Genomic DNA, 20,536 nt, shown 5'->3' on the forward strand with positions numbered 1-20,536 from the left:
GTGAGGACTGAGAGCGGGCGCGGCGAGAGGGGCGGGGCCCCGCTGCTGGGGGCGGGGCCTCTCCAAAGCCTCCCGCGCGCCCCCAGCCCCGGTCCCGGGGCTCCCCCGAGGCCGCGGCTCCGCAGCGGGGCCGGGGTCGGGTGACGGAAGCGGGACCCGCGGCAGGCGGTCGGGAGGGCCGGGGGCAGGGCACGAGCTGTAACGAGCCTGAGCTGCGAGAAGGCGGAGGAGCGGCGTGTGCATGGAACGTGCCGAGCTGAGACAGAGCTCAAAACGAACCGCGGCGTACGAGCTGAAAATACAGACCCGGGATTAAACACGCAGCAAGAGTTGAAAACGTGGATTCGAGGATGAAAACGCGGCCGTCAGCCAGCGCTGGGAATATCTGGAGCAGCCCTCCTCTGCAGCGCAGAGCTGCGGCGTGGGGACGGGGCTGAAGCTGTCACCCCGGGGAGAGGGGCAGGGCTGGGGCAGCAGCCGGGGGCCGCGACGCAGCCGCAGGGACCGGCAGCAGCAGCAGCTGTGCCCGGGGTCGGCTGTCCCCGGGTCCGGGTGTCCCCAGCACGGCGGCAGGGCCCCGTGGAAGCGGACCTGAGTGAAGACTGAGGGCAGGAAGGCGGGCACGGCCGGGCAGCTCGGACCGCCCTCCCTCGGCCCCTGCCCCGCACCCCTCGGGCCGCCGCCGGGCTGTCCTTTCAGCGCTGGCTGACGTCAGCTGGATTTGACAAGGCCATAAATCAATCACTGTCAGAACTTGGATATCAATATTAACTGTCATATTGTACACTGCGGTTATTGACCGGTTACTTAATTAATTAGAATCATAGAATACTAAAGGTTGGAAATAACCTCCGGGATCATCTGGTCCAACCATCCCCCCACCACCAGCATCACCCACTGAACCATGTCCATGAGCACCACGTCCAACCTCTCCTTGAACACCCCCAGGGACGGTGACTCCACCACCTCCCTGGGAACCCGTCCCAATGCCTGACTGCTTTATCTGAGAAGAAATGTCTCCTCATTTCCAACCTGAACCCTCCCTGGCACAACTTGAGGCCATTCCCTCCGGCCCTAACACTAGTTACCTGTGAGAAGAAGCTGACCCCCAACTCCTCACAACTTCCCTTCAGGCACTTTGCAGAAAGCCATGAGGTCTCCCCTGAGCCTCCTCTTCTCCAGACCAAACACCCCCAGTTCTCTCAGCCACCTCTCACAGGACTTGTGTTCCAGGCCCTTCACCAGCTTCATAGCCCTTCTCTGGACACGCTCCAGGGCCTCGATGTCCTTCCTGTAGTGAGGGGCCCCAAGCTAAACAGTACTCGAGGTGTGACCTCATGGCTGTGTACCAGCATTGAGTAAAGAGTCTACGGGCAGAAAGAGGTTTTTCCTTTTCTGTTCAGCTTTCTTCTTCCACTATCTCATACATCAACTTCAGCCTGGTGCACACTGTCCTCCTGCACTTCCAGGACACGTGTGACTGGATCCCTGCCTCCGGTGAGGGCCTGTGGGCCCTACTCTCCCCCCCACACCCCCAGCCACCTTGGTCAGTTTCCCAGCCCCAAACAACAGCAGTCAGCCCTTTTGGGGGTCTCAGAATCAAGGGACTCAGCCTCTGCCGTCAAGCTCTGACAAAAGCAGCACTTGGGCTTTTCCTGAGATGCAGCAGCCCCCAGCCGGCTTTCAGCCCCCGACACCGCCGGGCTCAGCCTCCCCTTCCGAGCCCCGAGAGGGCGCCGCCAGGGCCCGAAGGGCTCCGCACCCCACTCACAGCCCCGAGCCGGGCTCCGAGCCCGGGCAGCACCACCGCCCCCGCGCGCTCTTAAGCCTCTGGCCCCGCCCGGCTCCGCGCCGCAGCCAATCGCGACCCTGGGAGTCCCGAGGCGCGCCCAATCCCGGCGCAGCGCTCCCCGTTCTGCCCCGCCCACGGGGCTGCGGAGGAAGGGGAGGGGGAAAGGAACGAGGGTCGGACCTGAGTGGGGACTGAGGGCGGGAGGTCGGGCGCGGCGGGAACGCGGCGAGGGAAGGGCGGGAGCCGAGGGGGCGGGGCCGGGAGCCGAGGGGCGGGGCCAAGGCCCAGCCCCGCCCCCACCGGCCGGAGCCCCCCGCGCCCCGCGCAGCTGCGGCGCCCCCCGGGACCCGGCCGGGGCCACCCCGGGGCCACCGCTCCCGGTGCCGCTCCCAGCCCCGAGGACGGCGGCAGCCCCGGAGCGGCGGCGCAGGGAGCAGCAGGGGCACAGCTCGTCCTTTGCAGGCTTTATTGAGGGCTCGCCCCGCGCTCACGCCCCGGCAGAACCGCGGGCACAGCCCCTCCGCGCGATGCCCACGGCCACGGCGACCGCAGCCAGCGCCGCGGCCACGGCCACGGCCACGCACACCAGCCCCGTCCCTGCGCCGGGCGCCGTCACCGCTGCACCTGCAAAATGCAAGCAAGTCGTCAGAGCACGGCACCGGGGCAGAACTGTGGGGCGGCCCTGGCTGGTTGGCGCTTACCGTCCCCTCCCTCCCGCTGCTCTCCAATGGCTCCTGGGTCCGCCGAGAGCAGCACGGGGCCGATGACCACGTCAGCTTCAATCTCTTTCCCTGGGCAGGATGGAACCATGAGCTAGGCTCACCCCGTCCCACACGTCCCCACCCGCACCAGGACCTTACCCTCAGGTGCATCCCGACGGAAGCGGCGGCCGGGCCATCGCTCCAGGGGGTTGAGCCTCCGGGAGAGTGCGGGGGGCTCACAATTGCCCGTCTCACAGCAGCTGCAGATGTCCCGGGTGCCTTCCACCGGCACCCAGCTGGAGCAGGGCAGGAGCACTGTTACTGGCAGGTGGGGACCCCCAGCACCCACCCCTCTCTGGAGGTTTTGTGCCCAGAGGAACCCCTGGAGCATTCCCAAACCCAGGGCCACCACGGTGGTGGAGCTTGGGTTTGATGTGCTAGCACCTGGTGCCTCCTCATCCATCCCACCCAAACCCACAGAGGATTGGTGTCCTGTGCTTGGATGCTCACCCCGTTTGGGTCCATAAAAACGCCCTGGGGTCTGTGCCACAGCTACTCACGTGTTTCTGGCTTTATTGAAGGAGCAAGCCTTATTCTGGGGGTCTGGGGCTTGGTCTGCCGGCGTCACCTTCAGGTGGCAGGTGATGTAGATCTAGGGGGAGGCAGGGGAAGAGCTGGGCACCTCTCTCTGGGGCCACAGTGCCCACGAGGACACAGCCAGGCTCAGGCCGGGCTTTGGGGACAGATGCACGCAGCCTTACCAGGTTCCTGGTGTCCCCCGCGAACCTGAACACATCGATCCTGAACCGCAGCATGTCCTCCTGCGGCCGGGGGGTTATGAAGGCAGAGCTGGTGTCATCCAGCCTCCCGTCCACCAGGCACCTAGACACAGGACGGGGGGTGTCAGCGTCCCAAAGGGACCCCGAAGCACAGCGCTCACCCGGGGCTCACCCGTTGAAGTCGATGATGGTGTAGTGGGGCGAGGAGTCGCCGTCGGGGCTCAGGGCGGCCACGCAGCTGTCCACGAAGAGCCGCAGGGGCACGTGGCTCTCGGTGCTGACCTCCGCCTGGATGTTGAGGATGTCACCCAGCTGGAAGCCGGTGAAGGGTCTCTCCGCGCTCCAGTCCTCTGCAAGGCAGAGCGGTGACAATCAGGGCGTCCCCGGGGGCAAGAGATGGGACCGCGGAGGTGACGCCCCAGGGAGCAGCAGCACCTGTGCTGGATTTGGGCATGTTGGCTGCCCCAGTTGGGCAACTAGGACCAGGGCTTTGCTGTACTGGGTGGTGAATACCCTCTGGCACATCCTACCTACCGTTCATGAGGCGCAGGGAGAACACCAGCCTCTCCTCGGCTGACAAGGTGGAGCTGAAGGGAGCCCAGGTGGGCCGGATGGCGTTGCTGCTCACGTTCTCCCTCCTGGCAAGGGACGGTGTCAGGACACAGCCACAGACCGGGGGGACTCAGGGGGGCGGCGAGGACGCGGAGCCCTTACCTGGGGTAGTGGCACTCGATGGGGATGACGGCGGGGTTGGTGCGGATGATGACGGGGTTGCTGGCGGGGCTGGGGTCGTAGTTGATGAGTGTGCGGTAGATGAGGGCGTCCGGCGTCACCTGGGCAGGGAAAGGCTGCAAAGCTGGCAGCGAGACCCCCAAGACCTCCCCACCACCCCCCCCCACGTGCCCCAGAACCATCCTTTTCCCACCAGAAAACAAAAATAAAAGGGTAAAACGCTGAGCTGGGGACTTTGCGCCATCGGGGGTTGTCCAGATGGAAGCACAAAGCGGCTTTGGGTGAAAAGAACTCCTTTTTGGGAGCGCCACCCCCTCGCCCTTGCCACTCATCCAGGGCAGGGGGTGGGAGCGAGTCTCACCTGCACGACGCTGCCGCACTCGTGGAGGCCGGCGGCGAAGGTGACGGTGTTGTGGGCAGCGTTGAGCGAGGAGTGCTTGCATGCTGCCGGGCCCAGCGTCAGGTCAGCCACGTTGATGAGGCGCCCGGTGCCGAAGAGGTCCCTGTGCACCGTCACCACCAACTGCGCCTCCTGGCACTGCACCGTCACGGGCTGCGAGCCGGGCACGGCCCGCGAGTGGGACTCGGCCCCCCAGGACCAGGCGGAGGGGTCCCCCCGCGCCCCCCAGGAGAAGTCCCAGGGTGTGTAGGAGGCCACCTCGGCCACCAGCCAGCAGAGGAGCCCCAGCGCCAAGCTGCCGCCGCGTTGCATCCCGCCTGCTTCCAGCACGCCCAGCTCAGGGAACCAGGGCTGTGCCGCGATGCTTTATATCCCCGAGCCCCCGGAGCCGTCCGTCCGGGGGGGACGGGGAGGCAGAGTCATTTCCGGGGTGCCGGGCCCCCCGTCCCGGGCTGCCCAAGGCGAGAGAAAACATCCTCGTCAGCCTCTTTGGGGGAATTGTTTAGAAAACTCAGCAGAAGCCGGAGACGGGGAGACGGGTACAAAGTGGCTTGTTTAGGTTACGCGCCGGGCGATAAGGGGCTTTTCAAGGCCCCCGGGGAGGTGACAGGAGCAGGGGGAGGTTGGGGGGGGGCAGACCCGGCAGCTTCTCGCCGCCCCCTCCTGGAGGAGCAGCCCTGCCCGGCGCCGCCAGCCCCCTGGGATGCTGCTCTTCCCGCTCGGACGCTGCTGTTCCCAGAGCCCCCAGCCCACGCAGGGGCTTTTCGCAGCCCCCCCACGGGATGCTCAAGCAGCAGCTGCTGGAGCTCCCTCACCAGCGGCATGAGCGTGGCAGTGCTCAGCCAGCACCCGTTAATCCCCGTTTCGGCCTCGGTGCTGCCGGCCACGAGGTTAGGGCAGGGCCGGGCCGTGAGATGTGGCCCCGTGTTATCGCCTCTCCTCGGGCCGTGTTTGTTTTGCTGCCGGCAAGGAAACGGGACGGGTATGCACGGAGCAAGGCGAGGCGCTCCACCCCTCGCTCCCTTCCCAGCGCCCAGCTCTGGAGCAGGGAAATACCCGGGGCTGGCACTCGACAGCTCTCAGGGGGAGGGATGGCTGATTAAAACTAAACCCCACACACCTTCAGTCCCTTCTTTTGAGCGTCCCTATCTCCTTTCCCCCAGTCCTGCCAGGGCACAGCAGGATGTTCTGTTCCACACCCCAAACCCTTCTGCACCTTTCGGGATGTCCCCAGCCAGCCTCACGCAAGGGGCAGCAGGACGATGTGGATGTCTGAACGGGAGCAGCTTGACCATTTGCTGGGAAATTTAAAGGAAATGGAAACAAGGTTTTGGGCCAGGTGTCAGCCAGCACGCTCCTAGCAGAAACCCCACTGATTTTGGAGCTGGGGATGGCTTGTACCTGCTGCAACATTCCCCAAAAGCTGCATGATGCACCCATATCATCCTGCCAAAGTCCTAAACCTTCTGCCTTTCCTGCTGGCTCCTTTCCCCATGAAGCCAGCCAGGGCTTCTCCTCTGTGTTTAAAATACCTTGAGACTGCTGCTTGCGTAGAAATGCCAGGGATTCCAGCAGGGAGCCTCTGTCTCTGGCAGAATATTTGGCAAATGCGCTCGCGCTGACGAAAGATAAGGGCAGCGGGCGATGCTGAATCAGTAAATAAGCGGGCGGCCCCGCCGAGGGAGCCTCAGCACGAGGGCAGCAGCACAGCCGGGTCCTTGGCTGGGGAGGTCGGGGGTCTGGGGGTGCCAGGGCTCGATCCCAGGGCTGGATCCCCCTGGGGAACAGCCCCTTGGGGGGGGGGGGGGGGAAGTGGAGTGCTGCCTGCACAGCTGCAGCTATCCAGGGTGAAAAGGCTCTGAGACAGGAGGTGTTTGGCTCTGGAAAAGGGAATTTCTGCTCCCAGCTGAGCCCTCACCACTTGTCCCTGTGCCCCTCTCTCCCATCTGTTCCAAGCAGAAGATGATGCTGGCCACGTACCCCCACGTCCAGGAAAGGGGGCGAGCACAGAGCTGGGGGAGGCAGAGACCAGAAAGTCCCAGGGCAACCCCACAGCAGCGTTTTTCCCCCATTGTACAAAGGAAACTTGCAAGCACATCTCATTTTTACTTATAACACGGAACTTTAAGTCAAAAGGCAGCTGGGGAGGGGGCTCAGGAGGGGACAGGAGCTGTTAAGGGGGACAACTGCTCATGGGTGCAAGCCAGAGAGCATTTCCCCATCCCAGATCTCTTTATAGAGCTGATTTGGCCAAAATTTTTCTTCCTTGTTGGAGGCAGATGGATGCTGCCAGCCTTCGGAGCCCCCCAGATCCCATGCTGTGAGCAAGCCCCAGCTCCTGCCACATCTCTGTGCCCCCTGCTTTGTTCTGGCAAACATCTCTATGGGACTTGGTGCCACCAAGCTAGTATATTGAAAAGGTATTTGGGGAAAAAAAAAAAAAAAAAAAAAAGAAAAAACCTTCTAGAGCATCCTGCCCATTCAGGGCAGCAGAGGGAGGACCACATTCCAAGCCAACGTGGCTGCAGCCCGCCCCAAAGCCCCTTTCTGGGGGCGAGCAGGGGCAGAGATTCCAATCCCTGCCCCAAGGACTGTTTACACTTTTCCCCCAAGGCTTGTTACATATTTGTGTGTGCAAACAGTCCTTGGGGCAGGGACTGGAATTCCTGCCTCCCCCCATCCCAGGAAGAGCCTGACCCCACCCGCCCTGGCGCTGGGCTCCCTTCCTTGCCCAGCAAGGCTCGAGTTCTCCCCAGGCAGCAGCTCCAGGCAGGAGGAGAGCTGCCCTCGGCCCCGCTGGAGCTCCTTGTGCCAGAAGAGCCTTCAGTTTAGGGATCCTCAGAGCCCTTTCTCCTCACCTGCAGCAGGAGCAGGGCTGGAAGAACCCAGCCTGCTTCCCAAGCTCAGGCTCGTGGTCGTTACCTCCTCCCTGCCGGGTTTGCTTTTCTAGATTTGCTTTTTCCAGGAGGCCAGCTTGCGCACAGGGCACTTCAGTTCTAGCACAGGACACAAAGAAAATCACCCAAACCCCCCAGGTTTCTTAACTCATCTCCCACACACACCAAATTTTACTGAGCCCTCAGCTCTGCCTGGCTTTAGCTTAATTTCAGTATGAGTGAGGAATTACCAATGTGCCACAGGAGCATTTTTAAGGCTAAAACCCCCTGCTTCTATGAACTTCTATGAAGAAGGGCAGTGTACATGATGAGTTTTCTCACCAATTCCCTGCTGGGTGCTCTGGAGGGTCCCTAAGTCCCTAAGGCTCCACAAAGCCCTGCTGAGGGCAGGAAAACAAAACCCAGATGGGCTGAGAGAGGCAAAGCAGCCCAGCTAATGGGCTGAAACAGGGATTTTACGGGTGAACACGGGGATTTGCTTAGCTCAGGCTCCAACGTTCTTCTCTGCCCCCATCCCAGGAAGTCCCCCAGCCTTTCAGGTTTACTTCTCTTTATTAGACAGGCCATAAAAGCTGACAACATCTCAGACAGGATTGCTGGGCTGGCAGCAGGCAGTCAGAGCTCCCAGAGCAGCCAGGATCAGGACGACCAAGCCAAAAACCGCAGCCAGCCCCAGGACCAGCCCCAGGCGACCTCCTGCAGCTGGGGAGGAGAAGCAGGGAGGCGTTATAGGGGCAGAGCTGGGACCTGCCATGGCCTGCCCTACATCCCTGCCCTCACCCTACCTCCTGAGGGCATCCTGCCCCTGCTGGGATGCTGCCAGCTGTGGATGAGCAGGGGGCCAAGCATGACATCTTCTTCTTCCACCACGGGATCTGGAAGGGAGGACACCAGGGCTCCGGTGAGCTCCTCTGGATGTTTAGCTCCCCCAAGCTCCAGCCACCCAGCTCAGAGCGAGCCCTCCCAGCAGTGCCAGAGCCCAGGAGGGATGCAAAACCCCATAAACCTACCGGGCTGGGAGGAGAGGTCCCTGCGGGAGCGTCCTCCTTGCCAGCGGGAGGGAGCCTGGAGCCTCCTGGAGAGCCCCCCCAAGGGGCAGCGCCGGCCCTCGCAGCAGGAGCACACATCCCGGGGGCCTTCCACGGGCGTCCAGCTACAAGAGAGCCTGGTGACCAGCCCGCCCTTTATCAGGGACACCTCACACGCTTTGGGGTCCCAAGGAGAGGCCCCGAGCCCCCCAGGTACTCACAGGCTGCTGGCTTTGTCAAAGGAGCAAGCCTTGTTCAGGGCATCGGGAGCACGGTTGGCCAGGGAGGCCTTCAGGTGGCAGGTGATGTAGATCTGGGGCGGAAAGCAGAGCAAAAGGAGTCAGCACTGTTAAAGGAGTCCCCAAAAGGAGCACCACCACCCCAGGGGAGCCCTGGGCCACAATCCAGAAGTGACAACACAGGGTGACCCCGCTGAGAGGTATTTGCCTCGGGAAAGTGGTTTTGGGACAAGCTGTGCCCTGCCAGATGGGGGGGGTTCCCTTTGGGGAGGATTTACCAGGCTGCTGGAGTCTGCTGCAAACTTGAACGCATCCACTGCGAACTGGAGCACGTCCGGCCGCGGCCTCGGGGATATGAAACCTGAGGTGGCATCATCCAGCTGCCCATCCACCAGGCACCTAGGCAAAAAGGCAAGGCCAGCGGGTTTCTCCTTGCTGAAATCCAAGAGGAAAGGCGTCCCTACCCAATGCACAACCAGCTCGTACCCGCTGAAGTCGATGAAGGCGTACTGGGGAGAGGAGCCCCTCTCCGGGGCCGGGGTGGCCACACAGCTGTCCACAAAGAGCCGCAGGGGCGCGTGGTTCTCCGCATCGACCCCGGCTTGGAAGTGCAGGATCTCTCCCAGCTGAAACACGGCCGAGGCTCTCTCGGCACTCCAGTCATCTGGAAGCAGAGCAGGCTCTTGTGAACGGGGAGCTGGGGGGCTCCTGGTGCTTCTCCTCTCCCACCCAAGGGAGCCCTGGTGGCCACCCTCATCGCGCCAAAGCCTGGTGGCTCCAAAAGCACAACATCCATGTGCCACCAGCGTGCCCCGGGGCAAAACCAGCACCAACTGTGCCACCTAGTGGAAGCCCGGCCACTCCAAAGGACCCTGCCTGAGGAGACCCTGGCCGCAAACCCACCGCTCATCAGGCGCAAGGAGAAGAGCAGCTTCTGCTCTGAGGCCACGGTGGAGCGGAAAGGTGCCCAGGTGGGCTTGATGGCACTGCTGCTCACGTTGGTTCTCCTGGGGAGAGGGATGCCCTGGTTAGAAGGCTCCGCGGCAGCAGGGTTTGGGAGGTATTCATCCACATCAACTCACCTGGGGTAGTGGCACTCGATGGGAACCACAGCGGGGCTGGTGCGGATGATGACGGGGTTGCCTGCATGGACTGGGCTGTAATTTAAGGTTGTGCTGTAGATTAGAGCATCAGGGGTCACCTGGGGAAAGACGAGATGCATTATCCACCATTAAGAGCCCTTTTCCTTCAGCTACTTGAGTGGAGCAGCACATTGAAGCCTGGCTCCTCAGTGCTGAGAGGTTTCCTCCGGCCGCCAGCAGCTGTGCAGCACCCATGCTGCCACAGGGATCCTCCTGCCTGTCCCAGCACCATCTGGCCAGCAGCACAGCTGGATGTAGATGTGCTTAAGGTATTTTGTTTTCCCCCTCATTTCCATGTTCCCAGAAGGAGGGTCTGTCCCCCAGGGGGCTTTGCTCAAGTGGATTTAGTGAAGGTATCTGCTGGCTTCTCACCCTGGTGGCCCCAAGCCTCTCCAGAGGAGAGAGACCAAAGGTAATTTCCTTTGGGGCAGCATCATGCCACGCTCTAGCACCAGTTGGCAGCACACAGAGGTCTCCTAAGCTCAGCACCAGCTGCTGGGGCTCCTGGGCTATGTTGCCACCACCCTGGAGGAGGTGACCACAGCATGCACAGGAGGATTTGGAGATCTGTCAGGAGAAACCCAACCTCTGCCTGGTCTGTGCCCTTCCCTGCTGATGCACCACCACAGCTGGCCCCCAGCCCAGACAGCATGGCTTCTGCCACACCTAAAACCAGAATGAGATTTCCAGCTCCTGGGAAAGGCTTTTAAGCTTTTAAAGCCCAACCACACCACTCTACCAAAGCAGGACATGCTTCACCAAGCATTACATCAGCTCTAGCCCACTGGCAAGCAGCGGAGCATCGCAGCAGCAGGGAGCCTGCCCTTAGCTCACAAAACCACCAGGTTTTATCAGCAGGCACTTACAGGGCTGACAGCTGCTGCCTTTCTAGGGCTGGCTTCAACGCTGTGAGATGGAGGAGAAAAGCCAGCCTGAAGCCCTTAGGAGGATGCCCAAATGCTCAGCATCCCTGCCCTGCATGCAGCACCCCGATAGAAGATCCAATCCCCATCCTTACCCTGAGGGTACTGCCACACTCATGCAGCCCAGCCACGAAGGTCACCACGTTCTCAGCAGCATTTTGGGCTGTGGCCGGGCAGCTGGCCGTGCCCAGGGTCAGGTCCCCAGCCCGGACCAGGCGCCCAGTGCCGAAGAGGTCCCGGTGCACCGTGAGCACCACCTGTGCCTCCTGGCACTGCACAGCCACGGGGTGCAGGGGGGCGGCAGCCTGGAGCTGGGAGATGTCCACCCAGGCCCATGGGGAGAAGTTAGGGGACTGTCCCACAGCAGGAACCCCCCATAGCTCTGCCTCCCCTCTCAGGAAGCCCCAGGGGTTGTAAGCAGCTGCCTCCCCCAGCAGCCAGCATAAAAGAGCAAACCCCAAGCTGCTCCCAGGCCTCATCCTGCCCACCAGAACCCAGCACAAGAAGCATCAGCTGCCACGGGGGCTTTTGTGGCCCTCGTCTCCTGTCAAGGGCGATTGGCAGCAGGTGAGAGCAGCTGGATCCCTGGGGAGCCCATCCCGGTGGGTGCTAATTAGCTAACGAGCTGCTGGGTCCCTTGCCAAAGAAGAGGTGTTGGATCTTAGCCAGCTGGAGGTTTGTATGCCTTGTCTGGTGATAACCAGCCCTACCAAGAGATGAGTCCCACCTCCAGAGAATGGGGTCCTTGTGCCGTGGGGGACTCTGGGGTGAGAAGGAGGTGTCATCTGCCCTCTCTTCAGGTCCCCAAACTTGTCCCTGTCCCGGCTCTTTCAGCCCTGCAATGATCCTTGTGGAGCTGCTCGTGTCAAGGGCAATTGGGGGTCTCCAGGGCACGAGGGATTCACGGCTGGCTCTTTACCCAAGAAAAGGTGATTTGGGGCCAGGAAGGAGAAGAGGACATTTTATCTCGAATCAGGTGGAATAATAAAAGGAAAAGAAAAAACTCCTGCATTTCCTGGGGACAGGCATGTCCCAAAAAGCTCTGGGAGTCTTGGGACATTGGACAGCCTCCAGGATCCGGGGGGATCGTGAAGCCCATAGCCCACCTCCCAGCCCAAACCACGTCCGTGCTGCTGCAGGACGAGCCTCCACACGGTGGCATCCTCCCTCCAAGCCGCATTCCCTCCGGGATTTTAGCAAAAGGGAGGAAAATGCTTGTTTAACCCCTCCCTGAACAGACCCATCCCACTTCCCGGGCAGGACCGGTGCTGGGATGAGCGGTACCAAAACACCGAGTAGAATAATCATTATTAGGAATCATAACGCTTTTATTAGAAATGAGGCGCCCCTGAGAGGGAGGAGGCCAGGTCCTCGTGCTGGAGGCCATAAATCGAGGAGGAGGACGAGGGTGGCTCTGCGCAGCGGGGCGCTGGGGGCAGCTCGGGGCTTTGCTCCTGGCCCCAGGGGACCCTCGGTGCTCGCCGGGGGGCGTTGAGGGATCGGGGAGCGGAGGCAAAGCATTTGTGACACACTTCAAAATAGAGAAATGATTTATTTCATCTGCAGCCAGATGCTCTGGGCAGCAGCACCCGTCCCCAAGAAAGCGTTTGGAAAGCTCCCCCGACAGTCTGGTGAACCCAGAGGGGACGTGAGGGCATGGCAAGATGTCAGGATCGGGGCCAGGACCAGAGCCACCAGGCAAGGAAACATCGGAGGTAAAACCAGGGACGTGAGCCTGCAGGGCTCGCTGAGCATGAGCCGGGTTGTCGGACCGCAGGGCACCGCCAACTTTCAGTAGTTTTCCTTGTTTTTTACGTCTTTCGGCACATCGCTGTCCGCCGGGGTCTCACGGCTTTCATCCTGCTGGCGCTGGAAGTAGACCTTGACCTTGCTCAGGTTGCAGACTTTCTTTTCGGAGCCGTGCCGGTGAGCGTTGACCAGACCACGCAGCTTCTGGAGACCCTTCCTGGGGTCGTGCCGGTGGCAGGACCACAGCTCGCAGAGGCCGACGTTGCACATGGCCAACCTTTGGGCTGACGCCTTGGTGAGGAGCTTCTGCTCCAGCAGGGGCTGGAGGGAGGCCAAGCACCCCAGGCTGGCATGGCTGAGGATCAGCCTGGGTTTCTTCACCAGGTCGACATCCAGCACCTCACACAGGTCCTTCACAGCCCTGGCGTTCTCCATGGCGCTGTGGTCACTGAGGTCCCGCCACAGGTAACTGCTGGCCAAGTTCTTCAGCCTGTAGTTGTCCCTCTCAGGGACCTCCTCCTTTATCAGGGGCAGGATGTCCAGGAAGCCGTACACGGCAGAGCTGAACTCCTCGCTCTTGCCCAGAACCGTCAGAGCCTCCAGGAGGGTGGGAAGTGGCAGCGAGCAGAGCCCAAACCCACCCAGGATGGGCCTGTGGATGGCGTGGAGGTGGCTAAGTAGATTCCTCATGCCGACCTCGCAGACGCTGTTTTTGGCCATCAGGCTGGGCAAACATTTCACTGGCTGGATGAGGACTGGCAATATCTGCTCCCTGTCGACCACTGCCATCTGGATGATCTCGTTTTCTGGAGAAGACCCGAGGGAAGAGAGTGAGGAGAAATGAAGGAAAAGCAGAATTAGTCTTACTCGGTAGGGAAATAAAACAGATTGAGTTGCTCTAACAGCCTCGACAGCAGCGGGGGGATGAGTGATCCATCCTTTTGTCCACCTCCACCCTCAGCTTCTGGATCAGCCTCACACCACGAACGTGAGGGCTCCTACAGGTCTTGGAGGGTGGACTAAGGAGAGGGGCTTGGGAAGTAAAATCCACCTTGCCCAAAAGAGACTGGCCCATGGGAAGAAGCAGGGGACCCACATTTTCAAGTGGAAGATGCAACAGCACAGGGCTTAGCCATCTCAGAGGAGTCTCCCCATGGCCCTAGGGGTTTCGTGCTTCTCCCAGCCCTCCAACTGTCTCAAAACACAACAGCAAGGCCTGTTAGGGGCTGGAGAGATTGTCCTCTCTCCTATGGTAACCTGTGGGTAACCCCAAAGGCCAGGGTGGAAATGCCTAAACTTCCCCCCACCCAAAAAAAACCACAGAGATACTGCCAGCAGCGGGGATTAAAACCATCTTCGACATGGCACACTCGCTGCAGAAGGCGTCCCCAGTTAGGATCTTACTCAAAATCTTAACGTCAAAGAAGACCAGGGACCCTTGTCTCGTGTCCATTGTGTTCTGGAGGCGGATGGGGAAGCCCAGGTACTGTTCGCTGGTGCGGTCATCGAGGATGTTACTGAGACCATCCAGTAGGCTGGAGTCCTGGAGGAGCAAAAATTAGCTCTTACCAAATGTCTCAAGGAGAACTGGGGTTGCAGCTCTGGGTGCTGACTTGTCCTGGAGGTTACTAAAGCCCAGAAATGTATTCAAACTGCCTGCCGGAGCCCTCGGGGTGTAAGAAGCCCCTCCAGCTGGTCATGAAGACTTGCCTCCTCCAGCACCCCAGACCAACATGATGTGTCCATAGGGGGTGGCCCGCCTGAACTCTTCCTAACTGGCTTTCTGCTCAAAGGTGGCAGAAAAGTTGGGGCTACCAAAGAGCTGAAGGGTTTTGACAGAGGTATTTCGGTGCTCGGGAGTGAAGAGTTCCTTGCCAGGGGATTTTGGGATGGCCCTGGGGGTCTAGAAGCACCAAGTGGTGCAGTCTCCATGGCTTAGCGAGCAACGCATGGCTGAGCACGGAAAGCTGCACTCACCTTGGACTCTTCATCCACGCTGTCCTCTTCAGCGCTCTCCAAGCTGTGATTATTGCTATCTGCCGGGGTAGGAAAGACGTGCCCATGAGTTCGAACAGACACCCCCTCAAGCCACAGACAAAAAATACACCACGGTGGAAAATTCCACCCGTGGCTTCATTGCTCAGGACACGAAGAGCCTCAGGCACACCGCTTACCCATGTTGCAGAGCCCATCGTTGCTATCCAGCACGCCTTCCAGCAGGCCGTCGTCCATGGCGGGTGCCAAAAAGCTGGTCCCAGGCTGCTCCTCACAGCTTGGCCTCTGTGGCCCCACCAGCACGTTCCATTCATTGTCGTCCTCTTCAACCTTCATCACCTTCACTGGCGACGGCAGCGTGTTAGTGTTCTTGTCCTTCTTCCTCTTGGCAGGGGTGGAGGTAGAGGGGGCCTACGTAGGCAAAGCAGAGCCCGGTGATCATCCCTACATGCTCAGGATGGACATTTTGGTCCTTGGCCAATGCAGAGGTCTGAGGGAAGGACTGAAGATCCTCAAGCCTTGCCACCTCTGGCCACTCGTTTGAACCCAAGGTAATGACCTCAAGGTAATGACCCCAAGGCAGGTGAGATGTTGTGTGAGTGCAGGTCCCACCACGCACCTTGCTTGGGTGAGCAAACATCTGCCCATTATACCAGCCTAGGACTGTGATGGCTCCACGTGGGGACCAAAAGAGGACACGGGGCAAGGGACAGAGGTGGGAGCAATGAGTAGGAGGTGGGAGGGTGGCAGATTGGTGCTTGGAGATGTGTGTGTATGGGGAGGGAGGTCCTGGGCTTTGGAAGGGCTTGCGGAGGGGGCGAGATGAGGCAGAGCAGAGGATTCCTATTTTGGGAATATGGAGAGCATGCAGTGGTGGCAAGGGGCATGAGCTGGAGAGCTAGCATGGCACAGGGAAGGAACTTCTTCCTGGAAGTGTAATTCATGGCCGTTGGTGCCTCAGAGGCAATTTATGGCTGATGGTGCCATCCTCCAGCTGGTTCCCAGCCCCGTGTGTGTCCCTGCCCAAAGCAAACATTCATCTTGCCCAGACAGGTTCTGCTGCCCTGTGCCCAGCACCACGTCCCCATACTGGCACCACGCTCCCCTGCCCAAGTCCCACCCCAAATCCCCAGGGCAGGACTCCTCTGGGCTGTGCGTGGTGATGCTAGACCAGTCCCAGTCCGGGGGTGGGACTGGAAACCATCAGAGAGCTCGCACCAGGGTGGCTCTGCAGCCCAGCTCTCCTTTCAAAGCAAGACAGGTAGGGACAGTGGGAAAGCAGCAGGCAAATGCTCAAGCAAAGGTAGCCCCAGATGAAATCCCGGCACAACACGAGCAGAAAGCCTCACCTGGTGGGAGTTTTCCGTGGCTGGAGCAGGGGCAGCTTCTGAAAGAATAAAAACAGCGTGTTGAGAGCGAGCAGGGCTGGAGGTGCAGAAGGTGCAGGTGGCCACGGGGACGCTGGAGCTGTGGGTAACCCCAAGCCCCACCAGGAGATGCTACAGAGGCCAAGTTCAAGCAGCGAGGCTGCAGGCTGGGTTGGAGCATTGCCTGCTCGCCCTGCTGCCCACCCTGGCATTAAACACTTTCCCCTCTGGGTTTGCAGCTTGTGGAGGTGCCTGCACATGCTGGGAAGGGAAAACGACTGTTAGTAGCATCATGCAGTGAGAAGTTAACACGATTTGGCAGCTTGGGGCATGCCACCCTGCCGACCCCAGCCTGGTGTCCCCAGGGCTCCTGTGGCTTTGGCAGAAGGCTGCCATGGTCCTGTTCAAACCCCTGGTGGAGAAGCGGGGCATGGTTTGGGTAGCCCCAAGCACCCGGTCTCAGGAGGGCCCCTCCAGGCTGCGACGCCAGCAAGAGACAAAAGTTCAGCCCAGGAGGACTTTATTGGCACAGCAAAGAGAGACGGAGAGCTTGGTCCCTGGCGGGACACGTAGTGGGGCTTCCGAGCAGCCGCAGCCTGGCGCAAGCATTGTGGTTTGCAAACCGAGCATCTCCCTCTTGCAAACGAGGCTCCTTGCACCCCTCCTTGCTCAGAGTGCCGGTGCTGAGCATCATGACGGTGACACAACAGGCATGTCACTTCTTGTCACTTCTTCCTCCTCTTCCTGGGGCTGCTGGTGGGCTTCCAGCCACGCTTGCCCCTAAGAGGGCGCTCCTTGGGGGACGCAGACCTCGGGGGGCTGGCAGGGGGCTCAGAGGCAGGGGGAGATGCTGCGGGACCTGGGGTGGTCTCATCCCCCTGCAGGGCGCTGGAGGGGAACAGCTCCAGCAGGTCAGAAGGGAGCATCGGCCAGTCCAGGTTTTGGGGGTCCTGCGGGGGGGTGGGCACGGCCGGGGGCTGCAGCACGGCTGCAGCATTGTCCCCACGGTGGAGGCGAGGGCACCCAGGGAGCGGGACATGGACCTCACGCCCCGGGACAGGGCCGCCAGGTGCTTGTTGGACCTGCAGTGAGCCCGCAGCAAGCAGGAGGTGACCCGCAGGAGCTCGGTGGCCTGCTGCGCGTGTGACCTGGCCCAGGAGCCGAAATCTTCCTGTGGGGAGGCCTGGAGGGTCCTGGGGAGAGGCGCGGCGTCCCCACGGGTCCCACGAGGTGACGCCAAGCCTTCCTCCGCTTCTTCATCCCTCTGCTCGAGGGACGTGTCCCCTCCCTGGCCAGGACACATGTCCCCAGGAGGCTGAGGCAGGAGGCTGAGGCTTGGGGTGCTGTCATCTTCAGATGGGGCGTCCCGACGGGGAGCAGAGGTACCTGCCATGGGGACGGGGGCTGAAGGGAGCAGGAGAGGGGCGTCAGGTGGTGCTGCCAGGCTGCTCTGGTGAGGGGAGGTGGAGGAGTGCTGCCTACCATGGGGGGAGACGCAAGGAGCAGGGCGGGAGGCAGCCTATCCCCAGGAAACCGCAAGCTCCAGCCCTAGGGAGCTCAGTTGTGGAAGCCCACGGCTTGCCAAGGAGGACACAGCCCAGGTCTGAATGGCATCGGCCCTGACAGCAGCAAGGGGATGGAGTGGAAAACCCCACAAACGTCCCTTGTTCTCCCCCCATTTGCAGGAGGGATGCTGACACCTCCTGACCGCGCCTGGCTCCATCTCTGCACACACCATGGATGCAACGGCCTCTGCCATTCCCAAAGCACCACATCCTGCCTGGAAAGCTCGGGGAACACCTGGGAAAACCCACCGGTGGCCAGCCCAGGTGTCACTGGAAGCCTTTCACCCTCCCGGTCAGATGTGCCGTCCCAAGGCAGCAAACAGAGGGGGAATCACTGCCCCGGATTGCCCTGAGCAGCCCACGTTGAGCAAGGCCAAGCAGGATGGAGGTGGGCAGGACCCGGGGACAGACGTGACACCTGCACATGCAGGCACAGCTCTGAGAGGGTGCCGAGGTGACCCAGTCCTGCCCACCTCCCCTCTGCCCACGCCAGCCTCCCTGTCAGCCTCTGCTCCGTGTGCCACGCGTCCGGGTGCCACAAACCTCCCTTAGCCCACGGCACGGCTCGGTCCCAGCCCTCCCGTTACAATTGCATCCAGGGGACGGCAGCACGCCCCAAGAGCAAGAGTCCGTCAGGTCACAGAAGGAGACTTGAAACCCAGGGAAAACTCTGGCTCCTGCAGGGTTTTGACCTTCAGCCCCGCTTCCAGCCTCCCCCCAGCCTCCGCACGTCCTCACCTGCGTGCCCCTCGACGCGCTCGGCCAGCGCCTGCAGCCTGGCGCGGCACTCGGCGAAGTCCCCGTGCTGCGCTCGGCCCCCGGCCGCCGCCGGCCGCAGCCGCTGCAGCTCCCGCAGCGCCTCCTTGACGAAGGGCTGCATGTCCATCACCTCCTGCTCCGTGGCGTACAGCCTCATCTTCTCCACCAGCCGCTCGCCCGCCTCCATCCGCCGCAGCACGCCCTCCACGCGCCGCAGCTCCCCCGCCAGCTCCCGCCGGCCCTGCTCCTGCCGCCGCTCCACCAGCCCCAGCAGCTCGTCCTCCTCGCGCCGCACCAGCCGCACCAGCTGCTCCACGCGCTGCCGGATCAGCTCCCGCGTCTCGCCGCTCGCCGCCTCCAGCCGGGCGGCCTCCTCCTGCAGCGCCGCGCGCGACGCCTCGAAGCCGCCCCGCTGGCGCGCCAGCTCCCGGCCGGCGGCCGCCAGCTCCTCCTGCCGCCGCTGGATCTCGGCACCGATGTCGCAGTGCTGCCCGGCGTGCTGCGTGTCCAGCAGGGCGCAGATGCAGCACACCGGCTTCTCACACTTCTTGCAGTAGATGCTGTGGGCCAAGCGCAGGTGAAGCGTGTGGTTAGAGCGCGGCCCGGGGCAAAGAAAGAACTTTTCGAGAACTTTTCCATGGGGGCGTTTGAACCTTGTCCTGCATCGTGCCCATAGCCGTCTGGGGGACTCCTGACCCCTAACCCCCGCCCAGGCTGGTCCAGCACCACCAGCCAGACCCTTTCCTCCTGCCCAAACAAGCCGCCTTCCTCCTGGGCTCCACAGCAGCCTCGTCCCCTGCCCTCCCCCGTCCCATCACCACCTTCCCCATCAAACCTTCCCCCCATTCCCCAGAGCTCACCCTCCCTCCCATCTCGGGGAGCCGGTGCCAATTGGCGACAACAGAGGGCCACCAAAGAGCTTGGTGACATGAAACCAAGCGTGTTGGGAGACCTACCTTAGGGTCTGGTTCTTGTGGGTGGGGTTGGAGCAGGACAAGCTGCCGGTCCTCTTGGCGCCCTCGAGGAAATCCTTCAGCGCCCCCGCCCTGATGTCCTTCACCCTCTTGGCCTCGTGGCTCTCCCGCTTCAGGTAGCGCTGGTGGGCCTCGAAGCAGGTGGTGCACAGGAACTCCTCACACTCGGAGCACCAGTACTCGCCCTCCTTCTTGCAGTTGTCACAGAGCAGCTCGGCCCCGCCGACGATCCTGCGGTAGACGCGGAGCCTGGCCTGCAGGCTGGCGAAGAGCACGTTGTCCACGTCGGGGATGCCGTTGGCCTGCGGGATGGCCGCCTGGCACACGGGGCACTGCCCCACGGGCTTGTTCTCGCTCAGGCAGCCCAGGCACAGGGTGTGCAGGCAGGTGAGGAGCTTGAGGCTGGGCGACTCCTGCCGGCAGCCCTCGCAGAGGACGAACTGGAAATCCTCCTCCTCCTCCTGCTGCTGCTGCTGCTGCTTGGGGAGGGAGGAAGAGGGAAGAGGCGAGGCCGCTGAGCACTCTGCCAACTTCACAAACCGCAGCTCGAGGAAGGAGGAGCGTGGTGCTTCCCGCTTCCCTCTGGCCGTGCCACATGTTTTTGCACAGGGGGACCCTGGCACCCCACGGGGCGGAGGAGAGATGGGGTGGGGAGCGGGAAACCCAGCCTCCAGCCCCCAAACCCAGCCTCCAGCCTCCAAACCAAGTCCGTGGAGGCACGCAATGAAACATCCCAGAGCCTGCTGGGACACAGCACTTCCCAGCACCCCCAGCCTCTTTCCCCCCCATCCCAGCTCCCCTCTTGCCCCCTTCCCAGCGCGGCTGTCCCCCATCCTGGCCTCCCAGCCGAGGCTGACATCCTCCCTCTCCTCAACAGCCTCTCCACCCCATGGCCTCCAGCATCCTCCCTTCCTCCCCATCCCTTGCAGCAGCCTGACGCTGCCTGGGGGCTCACCTGGTCGGGGCTGGCCATGGTGGGGTGAGGAACCCCCAGCTCGCCACCGAGCCTCCCTTTGGTTTCTGTTGCTTCTGCTCCTTCTGCTGCTGCTGCCCACTTTCGATTTCTCCTGCGCTGGAACCAGGCTCCACCTTCGGGGTGGGCAGGCCAGCAGCGCAGAGCCCTCTGCTGATGGCTGGCGGGAAGGGCTCCGGCACCAAAGGGGCTTTTCCTGGGGGAGAGGGGGCCTGGAGGGGACGTGAAGCTCTGCAGAGCATCGCCATGGCCCTCTTTGTCCTGGGGGGGGCTGCGCCCTGCTTCCCATCCATCCCACCAAACTTCCAGCGATGCGCCGGGAGCAGCCGCTGGCAGCTATGGGACTGCCACCAAGGGGGCGGACACCACCAAAGAGGGGACCACCACCAACAGGGAACGACCTCCAAAGAGGGGATGACCCCCAGAGAGGGGATATTTTCCCGCCAGTCCCCAAAATTTAGCCCAAGGAAGGAAGAATGAGGCCAATCGAGCCTTTGGCTGGGTGGGGAGCCCCCCAGTCT

The 20,536-nt window shown here is 61.8% G+C and overlaps 3 protein-coding genes across 5 annotated transcripts; all 3 read right to left on the reverse strand.

Moving 5' to 3' along the window:
- Positions 1 to 2,247: 2,247 nt before the first annotated feature.
- LOC121075991 (zona pellucida sperm-binding protein 3-like) lies at positions 2,248 to 4,879 on the reverse strand. Its single transcript, XM_040569845.1, is given in 10 exon segments — positions 2,248 to 2,416; positions 2,494 to 2,583; positions 2,653 to 2,789; positions 3,054 to 3,145; positions 3,255 to 3,375; positions 3,445 to 3,622; positions 3,807 to 3,910; positions 3,987 to 4,105; positions 4,366 to 4,746; positions 4,748 to 4,879. Coding segments are annotated over 10 exon segments (1,491 nt in total). The 3' UTR covers positions 2,248 to 2,279.
- A 2,479-nt stretch (positions 4,880 to 7,358) lies between these two features.
- On the reverse strand, positions 7,359 to 11,135 carry LOC121076341 (zona pellucida sperm-binding protein 3-like). The gene is made up of 9 exons (XM_040570587.1): positions 10,729 to 11,135; positions 9,651 to 9,769; positions 9,472 to 9,575; positions 9,055 to 9,232; positions 8,847 to 8,967; positions 8,551 to 8,642; positions 8,312 to 8,454; positions 8,087 to 8,176; positions 7,359 to 8,003 (listed from the first exon to the last, which is right to left on the reverse strand). Exons 1-9 carry the CDS (start codon positions 11,110 to 11,112, stop codon positions 7,885 to 7,887), a joined length of 1,350 nt encoding a protein of 449 aa, XP_040426521.1. The 5' UTR covers positions 11,113 to 11,135; the 3' UTR covers positions 7,359 to 7,884.
- A 1,030-nt stretch (positions 11,136 to 12,165) lies between these two features.
- On the reverse strand, positions 12,166 to 20,156 carry LOC121076328 (protein PML-like). 3 transcript variants are annotated; one of them, XM_040570559.1, is made up of 8 exons: positions 19,998 to 20,156; positions 19,025 to 19,521; positions 18,048 to 18,628; positions 15,727 to 15,764; positions 14,557 to 14,788; positions 14,360 to 14,418; positions 13,787 to 13,925; positions 12,166 to 13,188 (listed from the first exon to the last, which is right to left on the reverse strand). In XM_040570559.1, exons 1-8 carry the CDS (start codon positions 20,013 to 20,015, stop codon positions 12,425 to 12,427), a joined length of 2,328 nt encoding a protein of 775 aa, XP_040426493.1. In that variant the 5' UTR covers positions 20,016 to 20,156; the 3' UTR covers positions 12,166 to 12,424. The 3 variants fall into 3 exon arrangements, with proteins under 3 accessions (XP_040426493.1, XP_040426492.1, XP_040426494.1); XM_040570558.1 differs by having other exon boundaries at positions 14,360 to 14,421; XM_040570560.1 differs by having other exon boundaries at positions 14,360 to 14,421; positions 19,025 to 19,518; positions 19,998 to 20,150.
- Between the last annotated feature and the right edge of the window lie 380 nt (positions 20,157 to 20,536).

Source organism: Cygnus olor, chromosome 11, assembly GCF_009769625.2.
Source record: "Cygnus olor isolate bCygOlo1 chromosome 11, bCygOlo1.pri.v2, whole genome shotgun sequence".
Classification (NCBI taxonomy): domain Eukaryota; kingdom Metazoa; phylum Chordata; class Aves; order Anseriformes; family Anatidae; genus Cygnus; species Cygnus olor.